This window comes from Perca fluviatilis, chromosome 17, assembly GCF_010015445.1.
Source record: "Perca fluviatilis chromosome 17, GENO_Pfluv_1.0, whole genome shotgun sequence".
Classification (NCBI taxonomy): domain Eukaryota; kingdom Metazoa; phylum Chordata; class Actinopteri; order Perciformes; family Percidae; genus Perca; species Perca fluviatilis.
In genome coordinates, this window is record NC_053128.1 from 5313670 (window position 1) to 5334792 (window position 21123).

At 41.3% G+C, this 21123-nt stretch overlaps 1 protein-coding gene across 3 annotated transcripts; it reads left to right on the plus strand.

Annotated features, from left to right (window-relative positions):
• The first annotated feature begins 389 nt into the window (after positions 1-389).
• pomk (protein O-mannose kinase) lies at positions 390-21123 on the plus strand. Of its 3 annotated transcripts, none has more exons than XM_039779408.1 (4): positions 404-516; positions 11967-12053; positions 12155-12436; positions 20236-21006. In XM_039779408.1, exons 3-4 carry the CDS (start codon positions 12155-12157, stop codon positions 21004-21006), a joined length of 1053 nt encoding a protein of 350 aa, XP_039635342.1. In that variant the 5' UTR covers positions 404-516; positions 11967-12053. The 3 variants fall into 3 exon arrangements, with proteins under 3 accessions (XP_039635341.1, XP_039635342.1, XP_039635343.1); XM_039779409.1 differs by having other exon boundaries at positions 408-516; positions 11998-12053; XM_039779407.1 differs by lacking the exon at positions 11967-12053 and having other exon boundaries at positions 390-516; positions 20236-21123.

Below are 21123 nucleotides of genomic sequence, written 5' to 3' on the forward strand. Positions count from 1 at the left end.
TGACTTAAGTATTTCATAATATTGTGAAACTGTCTGAAAATAACGATACAAAATGCTAAGCAAATTTTGTGAATGGTTCTCATTATTTTGTGATACTAATTCATTATTTTAAGACAGCAAGTCATTATTTAGCTAGAGAAGTAATGTCAATTTTAAGAAGTTTCTCATTTTGAGATACTTAAGCATTATTTTGGGCATGTTTCTCATTATTTTGAGATACTTTGAGAATGTTTTTCGTTATTATATATTAATATAATTATTTTCATAATTATTTCGTGATTATTTCGAGAAAATCTGTTATTATGCAGGATTTTTCATCACATTGGCGGATTTGGGTTTCCACAGTGTGAACCTTTTATTCTGCAAATCTGACAGGAAGTGTTTTCTCGATCCGGTAGTAGATGCTGGTGGAATGTAAACCAAAATATACATTGTGTGTTGTGCTTGTTCTGGCATTAAACAGGTTGTAATCGTGTCTATTGAATCATAAAACCATGCGAACCGATGTTGCGAAAGGTACGTTACTAAATGACGCAAAATAATGTTGAATAGCTTAAGTTATCGTTTCTCTTTGTTGTTTAACAATGGCTGGAGGCGATCTTGCTGTGCATGTCTGTCATCTAACCTGCCTGTTTTTGACACGTTGCAGTTGCTGGTAACTGGTCGTTACACGATCCCAATTTTTTTTTTACTGTGCTCTTTTGGGAGAAAATTCAAAGCAAACTTACCGCCTACTAACGTTACATAGACTATTCCTTCGTATTTGATGTGAAGCTAGTTAATGTTTGACATTCGTCGGTTTTCGATGATGTTATCTTCAATAGCTCCCCGTGAAGGTAAATATGGTGCAAAATGTAAGCTTGTAGAATACGATGTGAGAACTTGCAGAACAAAAAAATCTGAATTTAAGTATGTTAAATTTGCAATGAATTTGAAGTCAGAAAAAATATTTACAAATGTGTAGATTGATATTTACATGAACACAATGACAGCTGCAAACTTGTAATGCAACCTTTACTCCTATTAATGTTTTTGTTTTTGTCCAAAACTTACTGACCACAACTTAGTGACTACAACCTCTTGAATCTGCTGCAACTTCACATAGGCCTGTGTGCTCTCTTGTATCACAAAGTGGCGTATCTGCACCAATACATCTATGATCTGCGCACCTCAACTTTTGCAACACTTCTTGTGATACATTTGGTGCAAAACTAATTTGTACCTGTGGACTAGGCTGTGGAGCTCTGAGCATTAGGCTGTGGAGCTGTGAGCGAACAGAACGGGGAAAACTGGGTTTCTATCGCCAGATGAGGGACAACTCTGTCCGGCTTATTTATGTATCATGGAAGCTTGGTGGAATTAGCAAGCTAGCTAAACAGCCAGCCAGTTCCTTTATAAATACCATTAAATAATTTAAACACAATTTAACAGTCAAACTCAAACACTGGTGTGAGCTCCTGGTCCTGCAGCCGCAGACGAATGGTCATCAATGGGAACAGTTGTTCTGCATCCCTGCCGAGAATTACTAGGGCCCTTTGAATAAGCACTACTACAGCAATCAGAATGAAAAAAAGTAATTTTAAAAGTTTATTTCTGGTGAATGTTTTTGAAAAATAAGGGACTCCTGCTTCCATAAGTTTGACTTAGAGAGAAATAACTTTTACGTCACTTACTACATCTATAGTGACAGTTGCGTTGGATAGGCATTCAGTTCTTTGCACTCTCAACTGCATCGTCATTTTTGGTGATTTTGAGTTGATCAAAACTGTAAAACATCTGTCTTAATTAGCTCTCCAACCTACCCTAAACTGGCACGAAGCCTTTGAAGGTAACATCCGCGAAACATTAAACTAACGTCACCAACTATTCGTGTGCTGAAATTATTCAAATGTGACTTTAAAAAAAAAATGTGTGTATATGTATATATGTGTGTGTGTGTGTATATATATATATATATATATATATATATATATATATATATATACACACACACACACACACACACACACACACACACACACACACACACACACACACACACGTAAAAAAAAAAAAGTCACAACACAAGGCATTGTGAGGTCTTTAGATCACGGAGCTAACGTTACGTACCAAGTAACGTTAAGTACAGGGGGAGTGACAATGTCGTGCTAACAAAGCACCGTTAGCCTTTACAAGAGAACGGATTCAATACACGTTAGATAATGTTTCATTACAGGGTTCTCTCTTGATTTAGGTTTGTCGTTGTGTGTTCGTGGTGAAAAATGTAAACGGAGCAGCGTGCTAGAAATGCAATGCGCCATGACGTAGGTCCCCTTCAAGGCCAGTGTCAGTACCCGATCCGTTCCACCTGCACAATCCGTTCTGCGCATGTGCAAGATGACACGTATGCCATGACGTAGGCACAGACGATAATGCTGCGTTCATGCCACCTCGAAATAACAGGCACCGCCCCACTGGTTATGTTGTTTCTGCAGCTAGATTCAGTCTAAAATAACGTTAAGTCAAACTTAATGGGAAAAGCAGGCTACAGCTAAATTAAGACATTACAGTAATAACAATAAAGACAAGTATTGAGTGATTGTATTTTAAATGAGCACAAGTAAAGTAGAACTGACGTAACAGCTGTTATATATGTTAACGTTTATTTTCAAGTTTTATTTTGAGGGTCTTTTAAAGTTTACATGCTGTCTCAGCTAGCGGTTAGCCGAATTAGCTGTTAGCTAAACTAACGTTAGCTTCCCGGTGGAGGCTAACGGCAGACCTCTATAATCACCTAGCGGTCCGCCGAATTAACCGTTAGCTAAACTAACGTTAGCTTCCCGGGGGAGGCTAACGGCAGACCGCTATAATCACCTAGCGGTCCGCCGAATTAGCTATTAGCTAACTAACGTTAGCTGGAGGCTAGCGTGTGAACATCTTGCGCATGCGCAGAATGGATCGTGCAGGTGGAAGCGGTGCCGTTATTCCAAGGTGGTGGTGGAATGAACGCAGCATTATCATCTGCGCCTACGTCATGGCATACGTGTCATCTTGCACATGCGCAGAACGGATTGTGCAGGTGGAACGGATCGGGTACTGACAGCCAGGCTAGCGCCCTTTATATAGAGAGTGTGGCCAACTCAAATCATAGGTGCCATATTGGATACCAAAGTCAGATGACTCTACAGTGTAACCCTACGGGGCGAATATGCTATCTTGAAATAAATTGCTTATTTTCACCATAAACAGTTTGTTAATATGTAAAAGGCCCTTACGGAAATATTCCAGTGTATATTTACCTTCTATATCATAAATGGGCCTAAAAAAAATGCCCATTTAGTGAGTGACCATGCACGTCGCCTAATAAGTCTCTGAGCAGTGTTTACCTTTCTAATGTCCACTAGCATACAGGCTAACTATAACTAGCTTTGTGTGTAATGTAACAAAAACCCACCCATCTCAGAGGAGCGAAAATCAATATTTCATTCAATAAAATTATGGTACAAAAGGAGCACTAACGCCACAGGTCTTATGTTGACAACGTGGATGCAGATATAAGAAACTCCGAAGGCAGTCGTAATATTTACCTAGCAGGCTAGGCTAACGCTGTTGCGCTACCATTAGCAAACGTCGGCGTAGCGTTAGCTAGTTGTCTAAACTTGTGAAAAGCACATCCTCGTCCAAGCTGTGTTTCACTTTCCCTCCAATATTAGGGCTGTGCAATTAATCGAAATTTAATCGTGATTATGATTTTGGCTCCCAATGATCACAAAAACAGAATAATGGAGGAAAACAATTATTTAGCTCATTACGTTTTGCAAGTAAACTCTTATTTTCTCTTGTGTTCTGAATGAAAAAATAAAGTTTTAAATAGGAAAAGTATTACGGCAAATTACACAGTTGTGTTCTTTTTACTGTTGATTTATTTAACTTTTTCCACTGTTTTTTTAAGTTCAATAACTGCAACATCTTTCCAGAACTCAACAACTAATCGTGTTAAATTATCGTGATTTCAATATTGACTGAAATAATCGTGATTATATTTTTTCCATAATCGAGCAGCCCTTTCCAATATTATTACTGTATTTGTCCTATGTAATTTGTTATCATATCGAAGCGAGAAAGTGACATTTACCTCACACAATAATGAACAGCTCCCATACTTTTCACTTATTTGGTTCACGGGGGGATTGTGAACTCTTTTGCCGCTTCCCTGTCTTTCATTGCAGCCAAACACGCAACACTTGGGCATTTTTTCAGTGATTTATTACATTTTTCCACTATTCCCTGCACTATATCAATGGGAATCAGATGAATGTTGGTATCAAACATGGAGTCCATGAAACACATGACCACCACATCTAAATATAGGGCACTAGCCTGGACTAGCACCCTTTATATAGAGAGTGTGGCCAACTAGGGAATTGAATGTTCTGAGCTGATCACTGAAAAAATGCCCAACTGTTGTGCGTTTGGCTGCAATGAAAGACGGGGAAGCGGACCCCCCGTGAAGCAAAAAGTATGGGAGCTGTTCATTATTGTGTGAGGTAAATGTCAATTTCTCTCTTCGATATGATAACAAATTACATAGGACAAATACAGTAATACCATCGTTAATGTGTACATTGCTGAAAAAAGTTGCTTTAGAAATGAATGAAGTTTGAAGTTAACCTTATGCTAGCGTTAGCTTTTTCGCTAGCGCTCCATGTACCTAAATGCTTGTGATCTTGCTATGGCTTTTGGTCTCGACCGAGTCCAGGTGTCTTTATTATCTTCATAATAATATTGGAGGGAAAGTGAAACACAGCTTGGACAGGGATGTTGTTCAGCTTTTCAGAAGTTTAGACAGCTACACTGATGTTTTCTAATGTTAGCGCAACAGCGTTAGCCTAGCCTGCTAGGTAGCTAAATATTACGACTGCCTTCAGAGTTTCATATATCTGCGTCCACGTTGTCAACATAAGACCTGTGGCGTTAGTGCTCCTTTTGTACCATCATTTTATTGAATGACATATTAAGCTTCGATCCTCTGAGTTTGGTGGGTTTTTGTTACGTTACACGCAAAGCTAGCTATAGTTAGCCTGTATGCTAGCGGACATTAGAAAGGTAAACACTGCTAAGAGACTTATTAGGTGACGTGCATGGTCACTCACTACATGGGCATTTTTTAGAGGTCCATTTACGATAAGGTAAATATACACTGGAATATTTCCGTAAGGGCTTTTAACATATTGACAAACGTTGATATATGTATATGCCGGTTTAAAGGGGTGATAGAATGCAACACTGATTTTACCTTGTCATAGTTGAATAATGACAGTTTAGTGGACATACATAGAACCTCTAAATCCCATTGACACCTATTTTCTCTGCAAATCTCACTATTTGAAACTGCCTCTCAAAACGGGCGAATCTCAACGAGCCCCATAGTTGACGTCAACTATTGCGGCTCCTCCTCATTTGGCTCTAGTCTTTCTCTTTGTCACGCCCCAACATTTGCATAGGCTACACAACTGACCTGAGATCAGTTAGTCTTCTGAATCTAGGTCGTGCAGATCTCAGAAATTGTATAGATTGTTCATATGCTATTTTACCATTAAATTCACTTCTTATACTTTTTTATGCGAGAAATCAACTATGTAGAGGTCAAATATGGGCCGTTTTATGAAAATTGATGTCTAATTGCAAATTTTGTCCGACTGTGTGTCAGAGTTAAGAGGCTGGTGCTGCCTGTGTAGCTGCCTCACCACCTGGCCTGCCTTCCTTCACAGACCCCGGCCTGCTGTGAGGTAGATGGAGCTCAGTCACGGCTGTCAGCCCACGGCACTCGATACCCGCGCAAAGTCACCGTTTTGGGCTAATGGACTACAAAACGCCGCTGCTCTGACAGAGCTCCAGGGCCTCCCCTCTTCCTGCTAGCTAAATGCCCGGTGTATGTGAGTGAAAGCGCGGTCAGCGAGCTTGTTACGCCAGCATTCTCTTACCACAGGTTCCAGTTACTCTTTTAATGTGTGTAATTATAATGTGTTGAGTTATTTAAACAAACGATTGGGGAAATAAACGCCGCTTGTCGGTGAGTCTCATTGATAGAGCCTGCGGCTGGATGGAGCTCTATCAATGAGAGCTAGCTAGCTAGCCTCCTCTTAGAATTCCTCTGGAATTCACAAAATTTCATTAACTTGAAATCTGACACAGTTGTTAGCTTTATAAGACATTTAGTTAGATGTATACGTGGCGTGACGAAATTCAAACTGTAAATACACTCGAATTAAGGCGAAAAGGAAGCTAACTATCCGTGATTTGTAGCTAGGATTGAAGGGACAGTCGCAGCTAACGAAACAACTAGCTAGTCTTCACAAATATTAACTTGAAATCGGACACCGTTGTTAGGTTTATAAGACATATAATTAGATGTTGTGTAAGTGGCGTGACGAAATTCAAACTGTAAATATACTCGAATTAAGGCGAAAAGGAAGCTAACTATCCGTGATTTGTAGCTAGGATTGAAGGGACAGTCACAGCTAATGAAACACCTAGTCTTCACAAATATTAATTAACTTGAAATTGGACACCGTTGTTAGGTTTATAAGACATTTAGTTATTTGTTGTGTAAGTGGCGTGACGAAATTCAAACTGTAAATATATAACCTTATAGGTTTATAAGACATTTAGTTAGATTTTGTATGTGTACGTGTCATGTGTGTAACATGTGGTAAGAGATTGCTGGTGTAACAAGCTCGCTGACCGCGCTCTCACTCTCACACAACGGGCCATTTAGCTAGCAGGAAGAGGGGAGTTGAAGGCCCTGGAGCTCTGTCAGGGCAGCGGTGTTGGTAGTCCCTGCTGTGGGCTGCCAGCCGTGATGGAGCTCCAAGTACCTCATATCAGGCCAAGTTCTGTGAAGGAAGGCAGGCCGGGGGCGGCAAGGCAGCACCGGCGGGCGGAGAGGCAGCACCAGCGGCTGAACTCCGACACACAGTCTTACCAAATTTGCAATTAGCCATCAATTTTCGTAAAACGGCCCATGTTTGAGCTTTATATAGCTGATTTCTCGCTTAAAAAAGTCTCAGAAGTGAATTTAATAACGAAATAGCCCGAAAAACAATGTATAACTTTGCAGTGTCTGAAATATGAGGCCTGCTGCCGAGTCTCCCATGTGTTTCTATGTAGTTTGCTCAAACCAATCAGTGCGTAGCTCATTCTGAATATTCATTAGCATGCCATATTTGGAAGAAAAGCTCTTATTCCAAATAGAGCCATATTCACAGGGTAGTTAAGGGCCTAATACAATAGCATTCGGGCAATTTTCAGCCCAACCAATGTTACATACCCCATTAGGAGACCTTAAGGAACAGTGTAAAATACCCTATATAATCATTCTATCACCCCTTTAAGGTGAAAATAAGCGATTTATTTCAAGATAGCATATCCGCCCATAGGGTTACACTGTAGAGTCATCTGACGTTGGTATCCAATATGGCGCCCATGATTTGAGTTGGCCACACTCTCTAAATATAGAGCACTAGGCCAGGCTAATGTGGAAGTCCCTCTAGCGGACAGATGTGCAACTTCAGTATTCATTATTAGGGCCCGAGCACTGAAAGTGCGAAGGAACCTATTGTTTTTGTAAGGATTATTGTTATTAGGGACAGAACTGTGAAACTGCCTAGAATTTTTTGCATGAAAAATCGCGATTTATCAAAAACCTGCTTTGTCAAACTCCTCCTAGACCGTGCGACCGATCTGCAGAAATCTTGGTAAACAGCATCTCCAGACCAGTTATCAAAATAATTTTTTTACCATTAAAATTGCGCAAATTACGCACAAACTAATTTGTGTAGCTAACCATAAAAACACCAACTTTGCCATATCGGGACCAAAATTAAGACTATCAACACGAAACTTTAGATTCTTATTTGCGTGGACCCTCTGGAGGTCCCCCACACATTTTATGAACATTGTCCACTAGGGGGCGCTACAAGTACAAAAAATGTATATCTCATGAACGGCTCATCAGATTTTTACAAAATTTGGAGGGTACCATCTAGGGCCAATCCGGAGGCCACACCTACAGTAAGGTACTGATTGGTCAAACTGGGCGTGGCCTATGGGACCCTAATTGGTTTTAGCTCTTGAGCACATTTTTGAAGGCCTCAATATATACGAAAACTCACAAAAATTGGCGCCAACATAAACACCTGGGAGCTTTGCGAGACTGTACAGCGATTTGGCCCATACCTTTAAGCGGGCTCCATAGCACCCCCTAATGCGTAGACGGCCTTAACTTGGACATAGTTGCTCCAATCTTCACCAGATTTAATACACACATTGCTGTAATCATTGCGGACATATTTCCCATTTACCTTTTATTAGCTCCGCCTAACCGGAAGGCGGCCATTTTTTATTTATGCATTTTTCATGTGTTTTACGTTCTTTCGAACTCGTCCTAGGCCGTGATTTCAATCTTCTTGAATCTCTGCAGGTAGTATCTATTGACCCTCATGACGAAAAGTTATCCAAAGAATTTTGATAGTTTCAAAAATGCGCAAGTTATAGCAACTTCATGTCTAAACAGAGATAGGTATGTTGGGAACTGTCCGTGCCTGCATGCAAATTTACGAATCCCACTAAGGCCACACCAAGACCTGCCCTACAAAGCAGCTGGATTGGTTGGGTTTAGGCATTTGACGTTGAGTGGTTAAGGTTAGGATAGCCGATTGGTCAGTACAAATGGGGTTACATTACCTTGCATAAGCATGGACGCCTGGCCAATAAATGCTATTGAAGGGCATGGCCATAGTGGGATTCGTAATATCACTGCCTGCACTGGGGCAATTAGTGATGCACCGATGTGAAAATTGTGGCCGATACCGATAACCGATATTAATATTGCTGTTATGGCCGATACCGATATTTACCGATGTCGATATCTCTGTACAGAAAACACATTTTTATGATAATCAAATAAGGAACTATTTACCAAAACGCATTGTTTTTACTTTTGTGATTTATTTTAAGAAATCACTGATATTGGGCACCTTTACCTGTGTGCAAAATATGATTGTCATCAGATTTTCAGAAGAAAAAATAAATATTTATATAAAAATAAATTTTTAAAAAGGATACAAGTGTGTCCTGAATTCACACTATGAATAAGCCAACCAGTCAAGAGTATTCACAATAAACACCTAACTCACTTGAGTCACTGTATTCTGTGAACATTGTACAACAGTTCAAAACTTTAAAGTACAATAGTAGGCCTTAAATGGCCAAAGCCAAAAGTATTGAAAAAGGTAAAATGTGAAAATGGAGCCAGAACAAACTGGACTGAACAGACACTGGCTTTTACAGTCTTCTGAACTGTAAGTACAGTAACTGCCAAGTACTTTAGGGTTAGGCCTAACCCTCAAAATTATAGAAATCGGTGCCTTCTAGGCCGAGATAATCCAGAAAATGTGTTTTTGGCTCATATGGATGAAAGACACTAAATCCCAGAATGCACTTGCTTCGCTGCTTAGACTCCACTCCCAAGCCATGCCTACCGTTTACAGACCGACAGTGAGGCAGCATTCAACTCAACCCAAATGTGTTTTATTGTCATTTCAACCATATACACGAAACAACATTTCAACGTGGCTCTAATGGTTACACATTTAAATTATATAAAAACGACATACGAAACAGGTGTTTACAGTCCAGTTAGCTGAACTTTACGTGTGTGTGCAATAGCTAAATGTAGCCGATTATAAACACAGTTGTAAATTTGTGTGAAATGTATAATGGTCGGCATTTACTAGTCACAAACTCCCCCAGCAGTTAGCATTTCGTTGGATACAAGCAGCTAATTAAAGCCCGTGTTGACACAACCCATCTCCACTCTTACCCGGCGACATGTTTCCACAACAAGAAAAACAGCAGTCTGAACTCGGGATGGGAGTTTCGTTGAAGTTGGATGTAGTCCAGTTCTCCGGCCGCCGCTGCTGCCCGCTGGTCGGTGGTCTACTAAATTTTCCAGTGTCCCACTTCGCCGGCAGATTCCGTCTGGCAAAAACCAACATCCCCGCCCCCAGACTCGCTGCTGCTGCTGCTTCTTCTTCTTCTGATTTCGGCAGTAGGCCTATAGACACTGTTAAGCGTATTACTGCCCTCCACAGGTCAGATTTAGATCTAAATTCTCACACACACGTCAAATACACAGGAATGATTCACATCGGCCCTATTCATCGGCCCTATTTTGACATCGGAACGATACCGATGTGTAAAAAAATTACCATATCGGCCGATATTATATCGGCGGCCGATATATCGTGCACCACTAGGGGCAATAGATTGATGCATAAGTCACATTTTATTTGTGTTTATGCATTGTTACTGATGTTATTTTGTTTTACATTCTCCAGAATGTTTCCACTACTTCTACCATCATCACTGTTAAACAATTAGATTTTACCAGTGAATATGGTCAGACTACGATTGATGTTGGTGATGTTATCCCCAAAGTACATGCAAAATACTTTTCAGTGAAAATCATGAGCCTGCTCTGAAAATGATACTGTTCTAAAATTTAATATCAAATTAAATGTAATATGTTCTTGTTCTGATTTTTGCATTGGTCTTAATGTTCAAATATGGGGATAATGGTGCACATATTAAGTGCCAGAAATGGTTGTGTGAAGAATGGGGGGAAAAAAAGAGAGCTATAGAGAGAAGTTCTCATCTCCACAAAAATGACAAATCACGGTGTAAAGTGGGTGTGAATTGCCGGTTTCATAAAGTTACAGAAATTGACCCATCAGAAAGCTTTTTGTGGGAGGTTTCCTAAGCTATTTGACCATCTGACAAGCAGTTCTGATGGGATTACACTGGTGCATTAACACAGACTTACCCACTTACTAGGGGTGGTACGGTTCATGAAAAAACACCCAAACCGCTCGGTTCGCTAGTCTCAGTTCGGAGCGTGTGTGTACCGCACGGTTCGTCAGTACACTGTTAATGTGCACTAACCTCTTACTGCCGTAGTGCCCACTTTCGACACCTATGTTAAAACAGTTACTGGAAATGACGAGCGGGATGGGCGTGACAAACGCAACCCATGGCAGCTGATTGGACGATTGCGTCACATGGGTCTGGCTGGTCCCAAATTTCAAAGCCAGACTGTCATGGCGGCTCGTTCAGAATACGATCTCATATTGTACTAAAATAGTTTACCGAAACGTGTTTCTGAAAACATTTTAAGCGGAGAAATAGGCGCGGCAGTTGCTGAATCTGTCTTCATTTCAGATCGACAAAGGTCAGTTTAAAAGATTTTCATCAGATTTTGAGAGACACCGTTCCGACCGCGCTCCTCAAGTGGAGTGGGGCGCCGCTGCAGGTCACGTCACGTCACCTGCAGAAATGTCAAGTGGGAGAGAGGCTGCCCAGAGCTGGAGGATGCGCCAGCGTCGTTTATAGTCTGGTGTGTGGGAACATTTTGGATTTCACGTTACTTATGATGAAATAAAACAATATAGAACTGCCACTGTGTGCACGTTTTGTGCAACATGCATTCAATATGCTGATTTTAGCTATATGCTGAAGTATATTCTGGAGTGATAAAGAAAAAATAAGAACCGTACTGAACCGAAAACCGTGACCCTAAAACCGTGATACGAACCGAACCGTGGGTTTTGTGAACCGTACCACCCCTACCACTTACCCTGGAGAACCCTCTTACATCACTGTTGCAAGTTGATATTGTAAATCACTGGTAGTGAGCAAAAACAAGATATTTAACACCAGTCACTGCATGCACAACCAAATGTACCAAATCATGAATTATTCTATGCTGAAAATCATTGGTATATTTACCAGCTGATTACCAGCAAATTGTTTAAAACCCCTGTTCTCCAGTATTAATTAATGACGTGATTTAATAAAACTTAACACCCTCTTAAAATCTTTTATTTGCTGACATCCACTGGTTTAATTTGACGCGATGTGGACTCTAGGACTCTGTAACATTGTTGGGTGTGGTTGCAGCTACAACAGAGCACATTTCTGACCACAACCACCCCTGAAGTTCTGTGTGATCAGAGGTGAATACACTGCTTTTCAGCCTGCCAAGTTATTCCTTAATGTTTTGAGTTGTAGCTAGTGTACCTATATTATCCTCTCCCACCTTTCTTGTCTATTTCAGATGCAGGGCACCATGGGTCGGAGGAGTAACATTTCAATCTCCCATGGTGTTCCAGTGGTTGCGGTGTGCCTTGCTGCTTTGCTCCTCAGCAATGCCTTGATCTACCTGTATCTGGACTCTTTGTATCAGACTGATGAGCAGCTGGTGTCCTCTCATGTAGGCTGTGTGCCTCAACACTTTAAAATGGCAACCATGAAAAACTGCAACCCCTGGCTCCAGTGTTCACAGATAAATGCTGAAGTACACAAGCTGAAGCTGATTGGCCAGGGAGCTGTTAAGAAGGTAGATGGTCCAGTGCAGCACCCAGACAGTAAACAATGCGCATACACAAGTTATTTTGTAGTTGATCTTCAAAGAAGGCAAATGCTAGGATTTAATAACTTAATAATTAATTATTTAACTGAGCAAAGTAGCACCAAACTCCAGCATGAGTAGTAGTGAATGAGTAGTAAGTAAATGAGCCAATCAAAACACCCAACTCTTAACAAAACTTAAAGGAACTCTGGTCGAGTGAAACAATGACCGTCCACAGACTGTTCATTCCAAAAGCCCTGCTCCCGTACAGAGTTGTGCATACTTGGCATGCATACAACTCCTACAGGTTTTTCAAAACCGGATAAAACATTAAAGGTGCAATATGTAGTACTGACAGCTATCATTTAAAATAGTTACTACAGTCCAAATTCAAAATACTGGAGAGAGTTGTCTCCCCCGGCCCCTCCTCCCCAGACTCGAAGTTCACGGGGTTGCCAGGTTGAGATTGCAGCATCCAACAATGTTGCTAGACGCTAGTCTCACATAGCCAGACATTACTCTACAGTGCAGCGGAGTAGCTAACGTTAGATGCTGGCTTGTTGAGTCATGAAAGCCCATGCTCATGCGGAGCTCTGTACCCAACTGACAGACACACTTTCTCGGCTTAAAATTACGACAAGAACTGCTATACACACCACCACCTCGCAGACCTCTCTACCCAACTGACAGACACACTTCACTGCTTAAAATTATGGTAGGAACCGCTAAAAGCACCACTTCCTCGCCGTCCTCTCCACCCGACTGATAGCCACACTTTCTCAGCTTAGAATTACGGCAACAATCGCTTAAAGTATTAAGCGATTGTTAACAAAAATATTTATTAATTTAACGTTTTTTTAAAGTAAGTGCTGTAGTATAACTAGCAGGAGACAAGTTATAATTTAGGTAAGTTTGGAGACATTACCTTATTTAATCATTAAATTAATAAATATTTTTGTTGCATCTCTTTTCGGTGTTGTAATTTGTAGATGGCCCTAAGCACTCGTCTAACTTGCAGGTAGCAGCAGCAGCAGCAGAGAATAGTGCAGGCAAGTGTTCATAAACTTCTGTTGTACTTACAAACTTTCCAATCCATTGTTTTATGAGTACATAACCTATTTGTACTAGTGTAGAAGTTTGGTATCATTTCGGGCATTTTTAGTGGGGTCATTCACGAGATACATTACTGGATCCATTAGCCCCTGCGCTAAGCTATTCAGCTGATAACGCTACGCTAACTCTCCCAATGTTCGACCCAGGTGAAAAAAGCTTCTGTGGGCGTGTTTGGCTCGAGGTCATGGTGCAAAAGACCCTAGGGTGAAATTACTCCGAACCATCACTTTAACACACTGCAAAGTCACGGTCCTCTCTACCCGACTGACAGACACATTTTTCTCCTTTAGTGTCTCAATTGTTTTTGCGAGTAACCAACTCGAGTACTCTATATATTTCAAAGTGAGTGTGTACATACTGAGTTTTTTTTAGGTTGGGTAAAATCTATTTGTTTGTTTGCTGTTTCCATGGTTGTACTAAAGCTGTAGCGTGCTGGGTTTGCGTTTTTACTGGTATATCTGGCAAACCAGCCCGACTGTCAAAATGGGCAGTTGATACCAACACACAGGCCAAAACAAAAACAGACATTCCATCACTGAAAGGAAATTTCAAAGGAGAAAATACCGGCATTAGCATTGTTGTCAGAAAAGCTAGTATTTCAATTTAGCATGTTTGTTTAAAGGGGTGATAGAATGCAAAACTGATTTTACCTTTAGTGGGTAACTAGGACATACATAGAACGTCTAAATCCCATTGACACCTCTTTTCTCTGCAAATCTCACTATTTGAAACTGCCTCTGAAAACCATTGACATATATATAATGGACCAATAGATCCCGTTGCTCTGGACGGAGACCAGTGAAGGATATTAGAAGCACTTTTCCGGTGATCTCTTGCTTTACTGCGCAGCCTCCAACTGACGGAGACAATGTAAATGTGACGTGAGCAACGTGTCTGAAAGTTGTAAGTCTTCTGGTAGCTGTGCCAAGAGAAATCTCAATCATTCCCAATCTTACAGAGACGGAGAGTGTAGGTATATGTAAGGAGATAACATAAGCACAGGCTAATTATTGCTAACTAACATGCTAGTTAACATTCGTAATTAAACCTAAACAGCTAATGTAAGTCGAAACTGCTTGCGAGCTTCTCCTGTACTATACGGTAATTCCTCTACTGTGCGACAGTAAGTCACTTGGTTATGACACAATCGTTAGCCTATTTTTACAAAAACGTCTGCTACGGAGCCATAACGTGAGGTACAAGGTAATGGAGCCTTTTATACATTGTCGTGTTTCTTTAGAACTAAACAATGGACAAATAGAGTCTTTAAATGCTTCAGATGTAAAGTTATTCGCAGTCAAGTGACGTAAAAAAAAAATGGTGGTCAGTGGAATGCTAACAGGAGATGATACCTTTGTAGCAACAAAATGGCGCCATCGGAGGTTCGAGTTCTGAAGCGAAGCGTACCCCCTTGCTGAAAACGGGCGAATCTCAACAAGCCTCATAGTTGACGTCAACTATTGCGGCTCTAGTCTCTCTCTTTGTCACGCCCCAACATTTGCATAGGCTACACAACTGACCTGAGATCAGTTAGTCTTCTGAATCTAGGTCGTGCAGATCTCAGAAATTGTATACATTGTTCATATGCTATTTTACCATTAAATTCACTTCTGAGACTTTTTTATGCGATAAATCAACTATGTAGAGGTCAAATATGGGCCGTTTTAAGAAAATTGATATCTAATTGCAAATTTTGTCCGACTGTGTGTCGGAGTTCAGAGGCTGGTGCTGCCTTCCTTCACAGACCCTGGCCTGCTGTGAGGTAGATGGAGCTCAGTCACGGCTGGCAACCCACAGCACTCCATACCCGCGCAAAGTCACCGTTTTGGGCTACGAAACGCCGCTGCTCTGACAGAGCTCTAGGGCCTCCCCTCTTCCTGCTAGCTAAATGCCCGGTGTATGTGAGTGAAAGCGCGGTCAGCGAGCTTGTTACGCCAGCATTCTCTTACCACAGGTTCCAGTTACTCTTTTAATGTGTGTAATTACAATGTGTTGAGTTATTTAAACAAACGATTGGGGAAATAAACGCCGCTTGTCCGTGAGTCTCATTGATAGAGTCTGCAGCTGGATCGAGCTCTATCAATGAGTGCTAGCTAGCCTCCTCTTAGAATTCCTCTGGAATTCACAAAAATTCATTAAATTGAAATCGGACACCGTTGTTAGCTTTATAAGACATATAGTTAGATGTTGTGTAAGTGGCGTGACGAAATTCAAATTGTAAATATACTCGAATTAAGGCGAAAAGGAGGCTAACTAACCGTGGTTTGTAACTAGGATTGAAGGGACAGTCACAGCTAACGAAACAGCTAGCTAGTCTTCACAAATATTAACTTGAAATCGGACATCGTTGTTAGGTTTATAAGACATATGGTTAGATGTTGTGTAAGTGGCGTGATGAAATTCAAACTGTAAATATACTTGAATTAAGGCAAAAAGGAAGCTAACTATCCGTGGTTATTCATTAGCATACCATATTTGGAAGAAAAGCTCTTGTTCCAAATAGAGCCATATTCACAGGGTAGTTAAGGGCCTAATAAAATAGCATTCAAGCAATTTTCAGCCCAACCAATGTTACATACCCCATTAGGAGACCTTAAGGAACAGTGTAAAATACCCTATATAATCATTCTATCACCCTTTTAATATTTGATGACATATTGTGGTCGTTTTTAGATTTAATACAGTAAATATAATACATATTGCACCTTTTAACCAGCCATTGGGCCTTATGCAGGAACCACTTGTACAAACAGATTCTAAGTACTTTGTACCAGTGACTTAAGACAACTTGTCATATTCACCAATTTTTTCTTAGGTATAGATGAAACAATGTCGTACATTTGCTGTACGTAGGGAAGTCAACAAGAATAAATAAAAGTTAACGTAGTGATTTAGTTCACCGTATCGGCGTGATGTGCATTACGGCTGCCAATTTACTGAAAGGTTCAACAAGATTTTGTTTTGTGAGTGTTCAAATTTTGGCATGGCAACTTATAAAATGTAGTAGTTAGTTTAGAAGTTTGTAAAATTCTCACACTCCAAAAGCACATCACGTCTCCTTAAGTCCTCTAATATTTCCTCATTTATGTCATCAACACATCCATGATTCATGGAAATGTGTAAAACACAACAAGCCACAAAGAATGCTGCGAAGACCTATCTGACCTATCCAAACACCTGAAGCGCATTTTCAGTAATATTTTCCTTTGTAATTATGTATGGTTTGTAAAAATGGGAACTGCTGCATCCATTTAGATGAGAGAAGTGTATGCGCGTTGTGCACACGCTACATTATGGCCAAGCATGCGCCCCTAAAATAGCATCTGAATAACGCGCTACTGACTTTAGACTAGCGCCACTGACTTTAGACCAGGTTTTTCCTGGTCAGTGGCAGAATTGTTTTCTGAAACTGCAGAATAGCACAAAGTAACGTTTGCACCGGAACACGCCTCCTCTTTTCGCTGAACCGCCCCCAGTAGCACAAATACATTCCCTAATTTACCGACGTGCGTCTGTGGAGGGAAAAGTCCGCTGTGCGTTGGGTGCAAAATAATGAAATAATGAATGATACATGCGTCGGTGTACAAAGGCAATTGCGCCGAGTGCAAGATAGGGCCCAATATGTTAAACTTAGTTGTTTCATGTGGCAAGTGTCAGAAATAGAGAGAGGTACAAAACAACCTATTTTCTCACCTCCACCTCCACCTCCACAGTACGTGACCAATCACTGATTGAAGTGGGCACGATTGTTGAATTAATTTGTGCACCTTGTTTTAAGCAGAATGATACCTTAACATCACCTCTTTTTTGTCTTAATGACTACTTAAAAGAACTTTTTACTCACTACATACATTTGTGGCCAAGGCTGCCGTACAAGGTGCAACCTGTATGGAAGTATATCTGTTTCATTGGATTTTGAAATTAAAAAGTCATTGAATTTCTAGCACTAAATATTTATGCATTGAAATTATGTATCTAAATTTTACTCTTCAAATTCAACTTGCTCAAATTCAACAGGCCAAATTCAGCTGCAAAATGTAATGTTTAAAATTCAGTTTTAACATCCGGGAACCCAAGAAAAAGCAATTCATTCTAGAATCTAGGTTGGGAGTTTGTCATAGTAGCAGCAGCTAACAACTGGAAACCTTTTACAATTTTCGTCTGCTATTTCACCCCTAAATTTGTGAAGACTTTTTTTTTTTATGCGAGAAATCAAATCTGCAGAGTTCGAAAATGGGCATTTTTACAAAAATGTATGTGACAGCCAGCTGGCGGCAGCCGGGATCGCTCGCTCACTGGCTGGACAGTATTGCTCACAGACCCCGCTGTCAGCTTGAAGTCTCTCAATAGACTCATGGACAAGTTTATTTCCTCAATCGTTTGTTTAAATAACAAAACACAATTATCCATTATAAGATAAACAGTAACCTGTGATTATCTCCACTTCAGAGTTAAAAAGCTCCACAAGCAATTGCGGGTGTAACATTTACGAGCTCACTGGGCAGCCAGAGAAGGAGTCAGAGGAGTAGGAGAGCAGCGTCTCAAAGGGTAGAGAGATAGGTCACTCTTTAACATAGCCTATGTGTAAATAATAAATAATGGCATATGTTATTTAGACTCAAGGGGAGAACAAAGCTTAAAATTGTCATTAATTGGCTTAAAACCTTGACAATAAATGTATTGCACCAGATATAGGCTACCACAATGATAATTCCTATCTGTTATCTCTGGGCATGTAGGCTATAAGTGTACATCTAGGCTATATAGTAAAATATATTTCCACATAACACTAATGTACACCTGTAGGACAGACCAGTGCTCAGAGAGGCTTCCAGCTCTCCAGCGGGGTCTGTGAGTATCACTGGCCGGCCAGCGAGCAAGCAATCCTGGGCGCCACCAGCTGGCTGTGACGTCAGACTGGAGCTTCTCAAGTCCGACAACATCAGAGCAAATGTGCAATTGGCCATCAGTTTTTAGCAAAACTGCCCATATTCAAACTCTACACCGTTGATTTCTCGCATAAAAAAAGTCTCAAAAGTGAATTTCGTGATGAAATAGCAATAGTTGTTGGCTGCAGCTACTATGGCAAACTACCGATCTAGATTCTAGAATCGATTGCTTTCCTTTGGGTTACCGGATGTAAACACTGAATTTGCATCAGAATTTGGTATATTGAATTTTTATAGTAAAATTTGGAGGCAAAAAATTCAGATACATAATTTCAATGCATAAATATTCAGTGCTAGAAATACAATGGCTTTTTAATTTCAAAATCTGATGAATCAGATTTACTTCCATAAACCTGCTCATCAGATAAACATTCACGCACATTCACACATCGACTGTGGGAGAAATTCAGAGTTCACTGTCTTGCCCAAGGACACTTTAACATGTAGGGCCCTATTTTAACGATCTGAAACGCAAGTGTGAAACGCAAAACGCAAGTAACTTTGTGGGCGGATCTCGGGCGCTCTTGCTATTATACCGGCGGGATAAATGACTCTTGCGCCCGACACAAATCTTAAATGGGTTGGTCTGAAGTAGCTAGGTGTGGTTTGGGCTTAACGTGAAAATAACCAATCAGAGCGTCATCTCACATTCCCTTTAAGAGCAGGTGTATTGTTCCGTGGCGGATTGCTATTATGACGGCGGATTTGCCTGGCGCACACCAGCGGGAGCTGTCCGGGACGCGGCAAAGTAATAAATGCCCGTCTTAGCCCGGTGGCGATGTTGCTGCGGCCTCTCTGGCGCGTCTCCTCAAGTTTGGAGAGGATTGCTGCAGCCATGCAGCGTGGGCCTCCAAACACACCACCTGCACCTGTTGTGCCCCTTCCTCCTCCCCCAACTCAATCTCCGTCCACCCGCTCCATCAGGAGCGCATCGCGCATTGCCTCTCCCGGACCAGCTTCCAACGGAGTGTCCAATCCCACCGTAGTTCAACATCACGTCTCCTTAAGTACTCTAATATTTCCTCATTTATGTCATCAACACATCCATGATTCATGGAAATGTGTAAAACACAACAAGCCACAAAGAATGCTGCGACTTTTTGAGGATTGTACTGTAAAATGCCTCCTGATCTATCCAAACACATGAAGCGCATTTTCAGTAATATTTTTCTTTGTAATTATGTATGGTTTTCAAAAATGTGAACTGCTGTAGATGAGATAAGTGTATGCGCGTTGTGCACACGCTACATTATGGCCAAGCATTAGTCTCTAAAATAGCATCTGAATAACGCACTACTGACTTTAGACTAGCGGCACTGACTTTAGACCAGGTTTTTCTAATTGTTTTCTGAACCTGCAAAATAGCACCACGTAACGTTTGCGCCGGAACACGCTTCCTCTTTTCGCTGAACCGCGCCCCAGGAGCGCAAATATATTCCCTAATTTACCGACGTGCGTCTGTGGAGGGAAAAGTCCGCTGTGTGTGGGGTGCAAAATAGGAATGATACATGCATCGGTGTACAAAGGCAATTGCGCTGAGGGCAAGATAGGGCCCGTAGACTGCAGGGGCCAGGGATCAAACCATGATCTTTCGAATTGGTAGACAACTGCTCAGTTTAGGATAAAATACAAAAATGTTCATCAGGCCCTTTGTCATTGTAGTGGTCAGTATTGCCTCTGTGCAGCTTGACTAACTGACCTCAGCACCCACTTTTCTTTCCCCAGGTCTATCTGGCAGAGTGGAGGGGTCAGAAGGTGGCTCTGTCCAAACTATCCTCTCTGGATTACCTGGAGGATTTTCGCCATGGATTGTCCATGTTACAGGCCCTGCAGGGCCCACAGGTGGTGCAGTTAGTGGGGTTTTGCCTTGAAGACCACACCCTGGTCACGGAGCACCACCCACTTGGACCACTGCTTAACTTGGATGGTGTTCTTGCACAAGAGCAGTACCAGCAACACAACAAGTGGCAGACCCGGCTGAGGCTTGCTACAGATTATGTCTTCATCCTCCATTATCTCCATAACAGCCCAGCTGGACGGCGGGTTATGTGTGATTCCAACAGCCTGGAGAAAACTCTCTCCCAGTTTCTGCTGACAAGTGACTTTCATCTGGTAGTGAACGATCTTGATGCGCTACCTGAGGCAGACCCATCCAGAGGCTTGTTGGTTAAATGTGGTCACCGGGAGCTCACTGGGGACTTTGTTGCCCCAGAGCAGCTTTGGCCATTCAGAAACGAAGGGAAGCGATTTTCAGACGATCTCATGCCTGAGTATGATGAAAAGACAGACATCTGGAAGATCCCAGACGTGGCATGGTTCCTGATGGGAAAGGTACCTGGAGGGGATGTAGTCCACTTTCATCTTTTTCAGATCCACAAGGAGTGTAAGAAAGAAGACCCCAAGCTCCGCCCTTCAGCATTGGATGTTTTGAAGGTGTACAAATCAGTCTATAGCAGTATGGTGCAAGACCATGCTGGCTTTAGAGATATGCTGTAGAATATGTGTCCACATGTCTGACTCACAAAAGACCATGAACGTACAATAAAAATTCAAGCTACAGTTTTACAATGTTGTGCAATATAATAAATGCTACTGGGTATGGAACCAACTGAA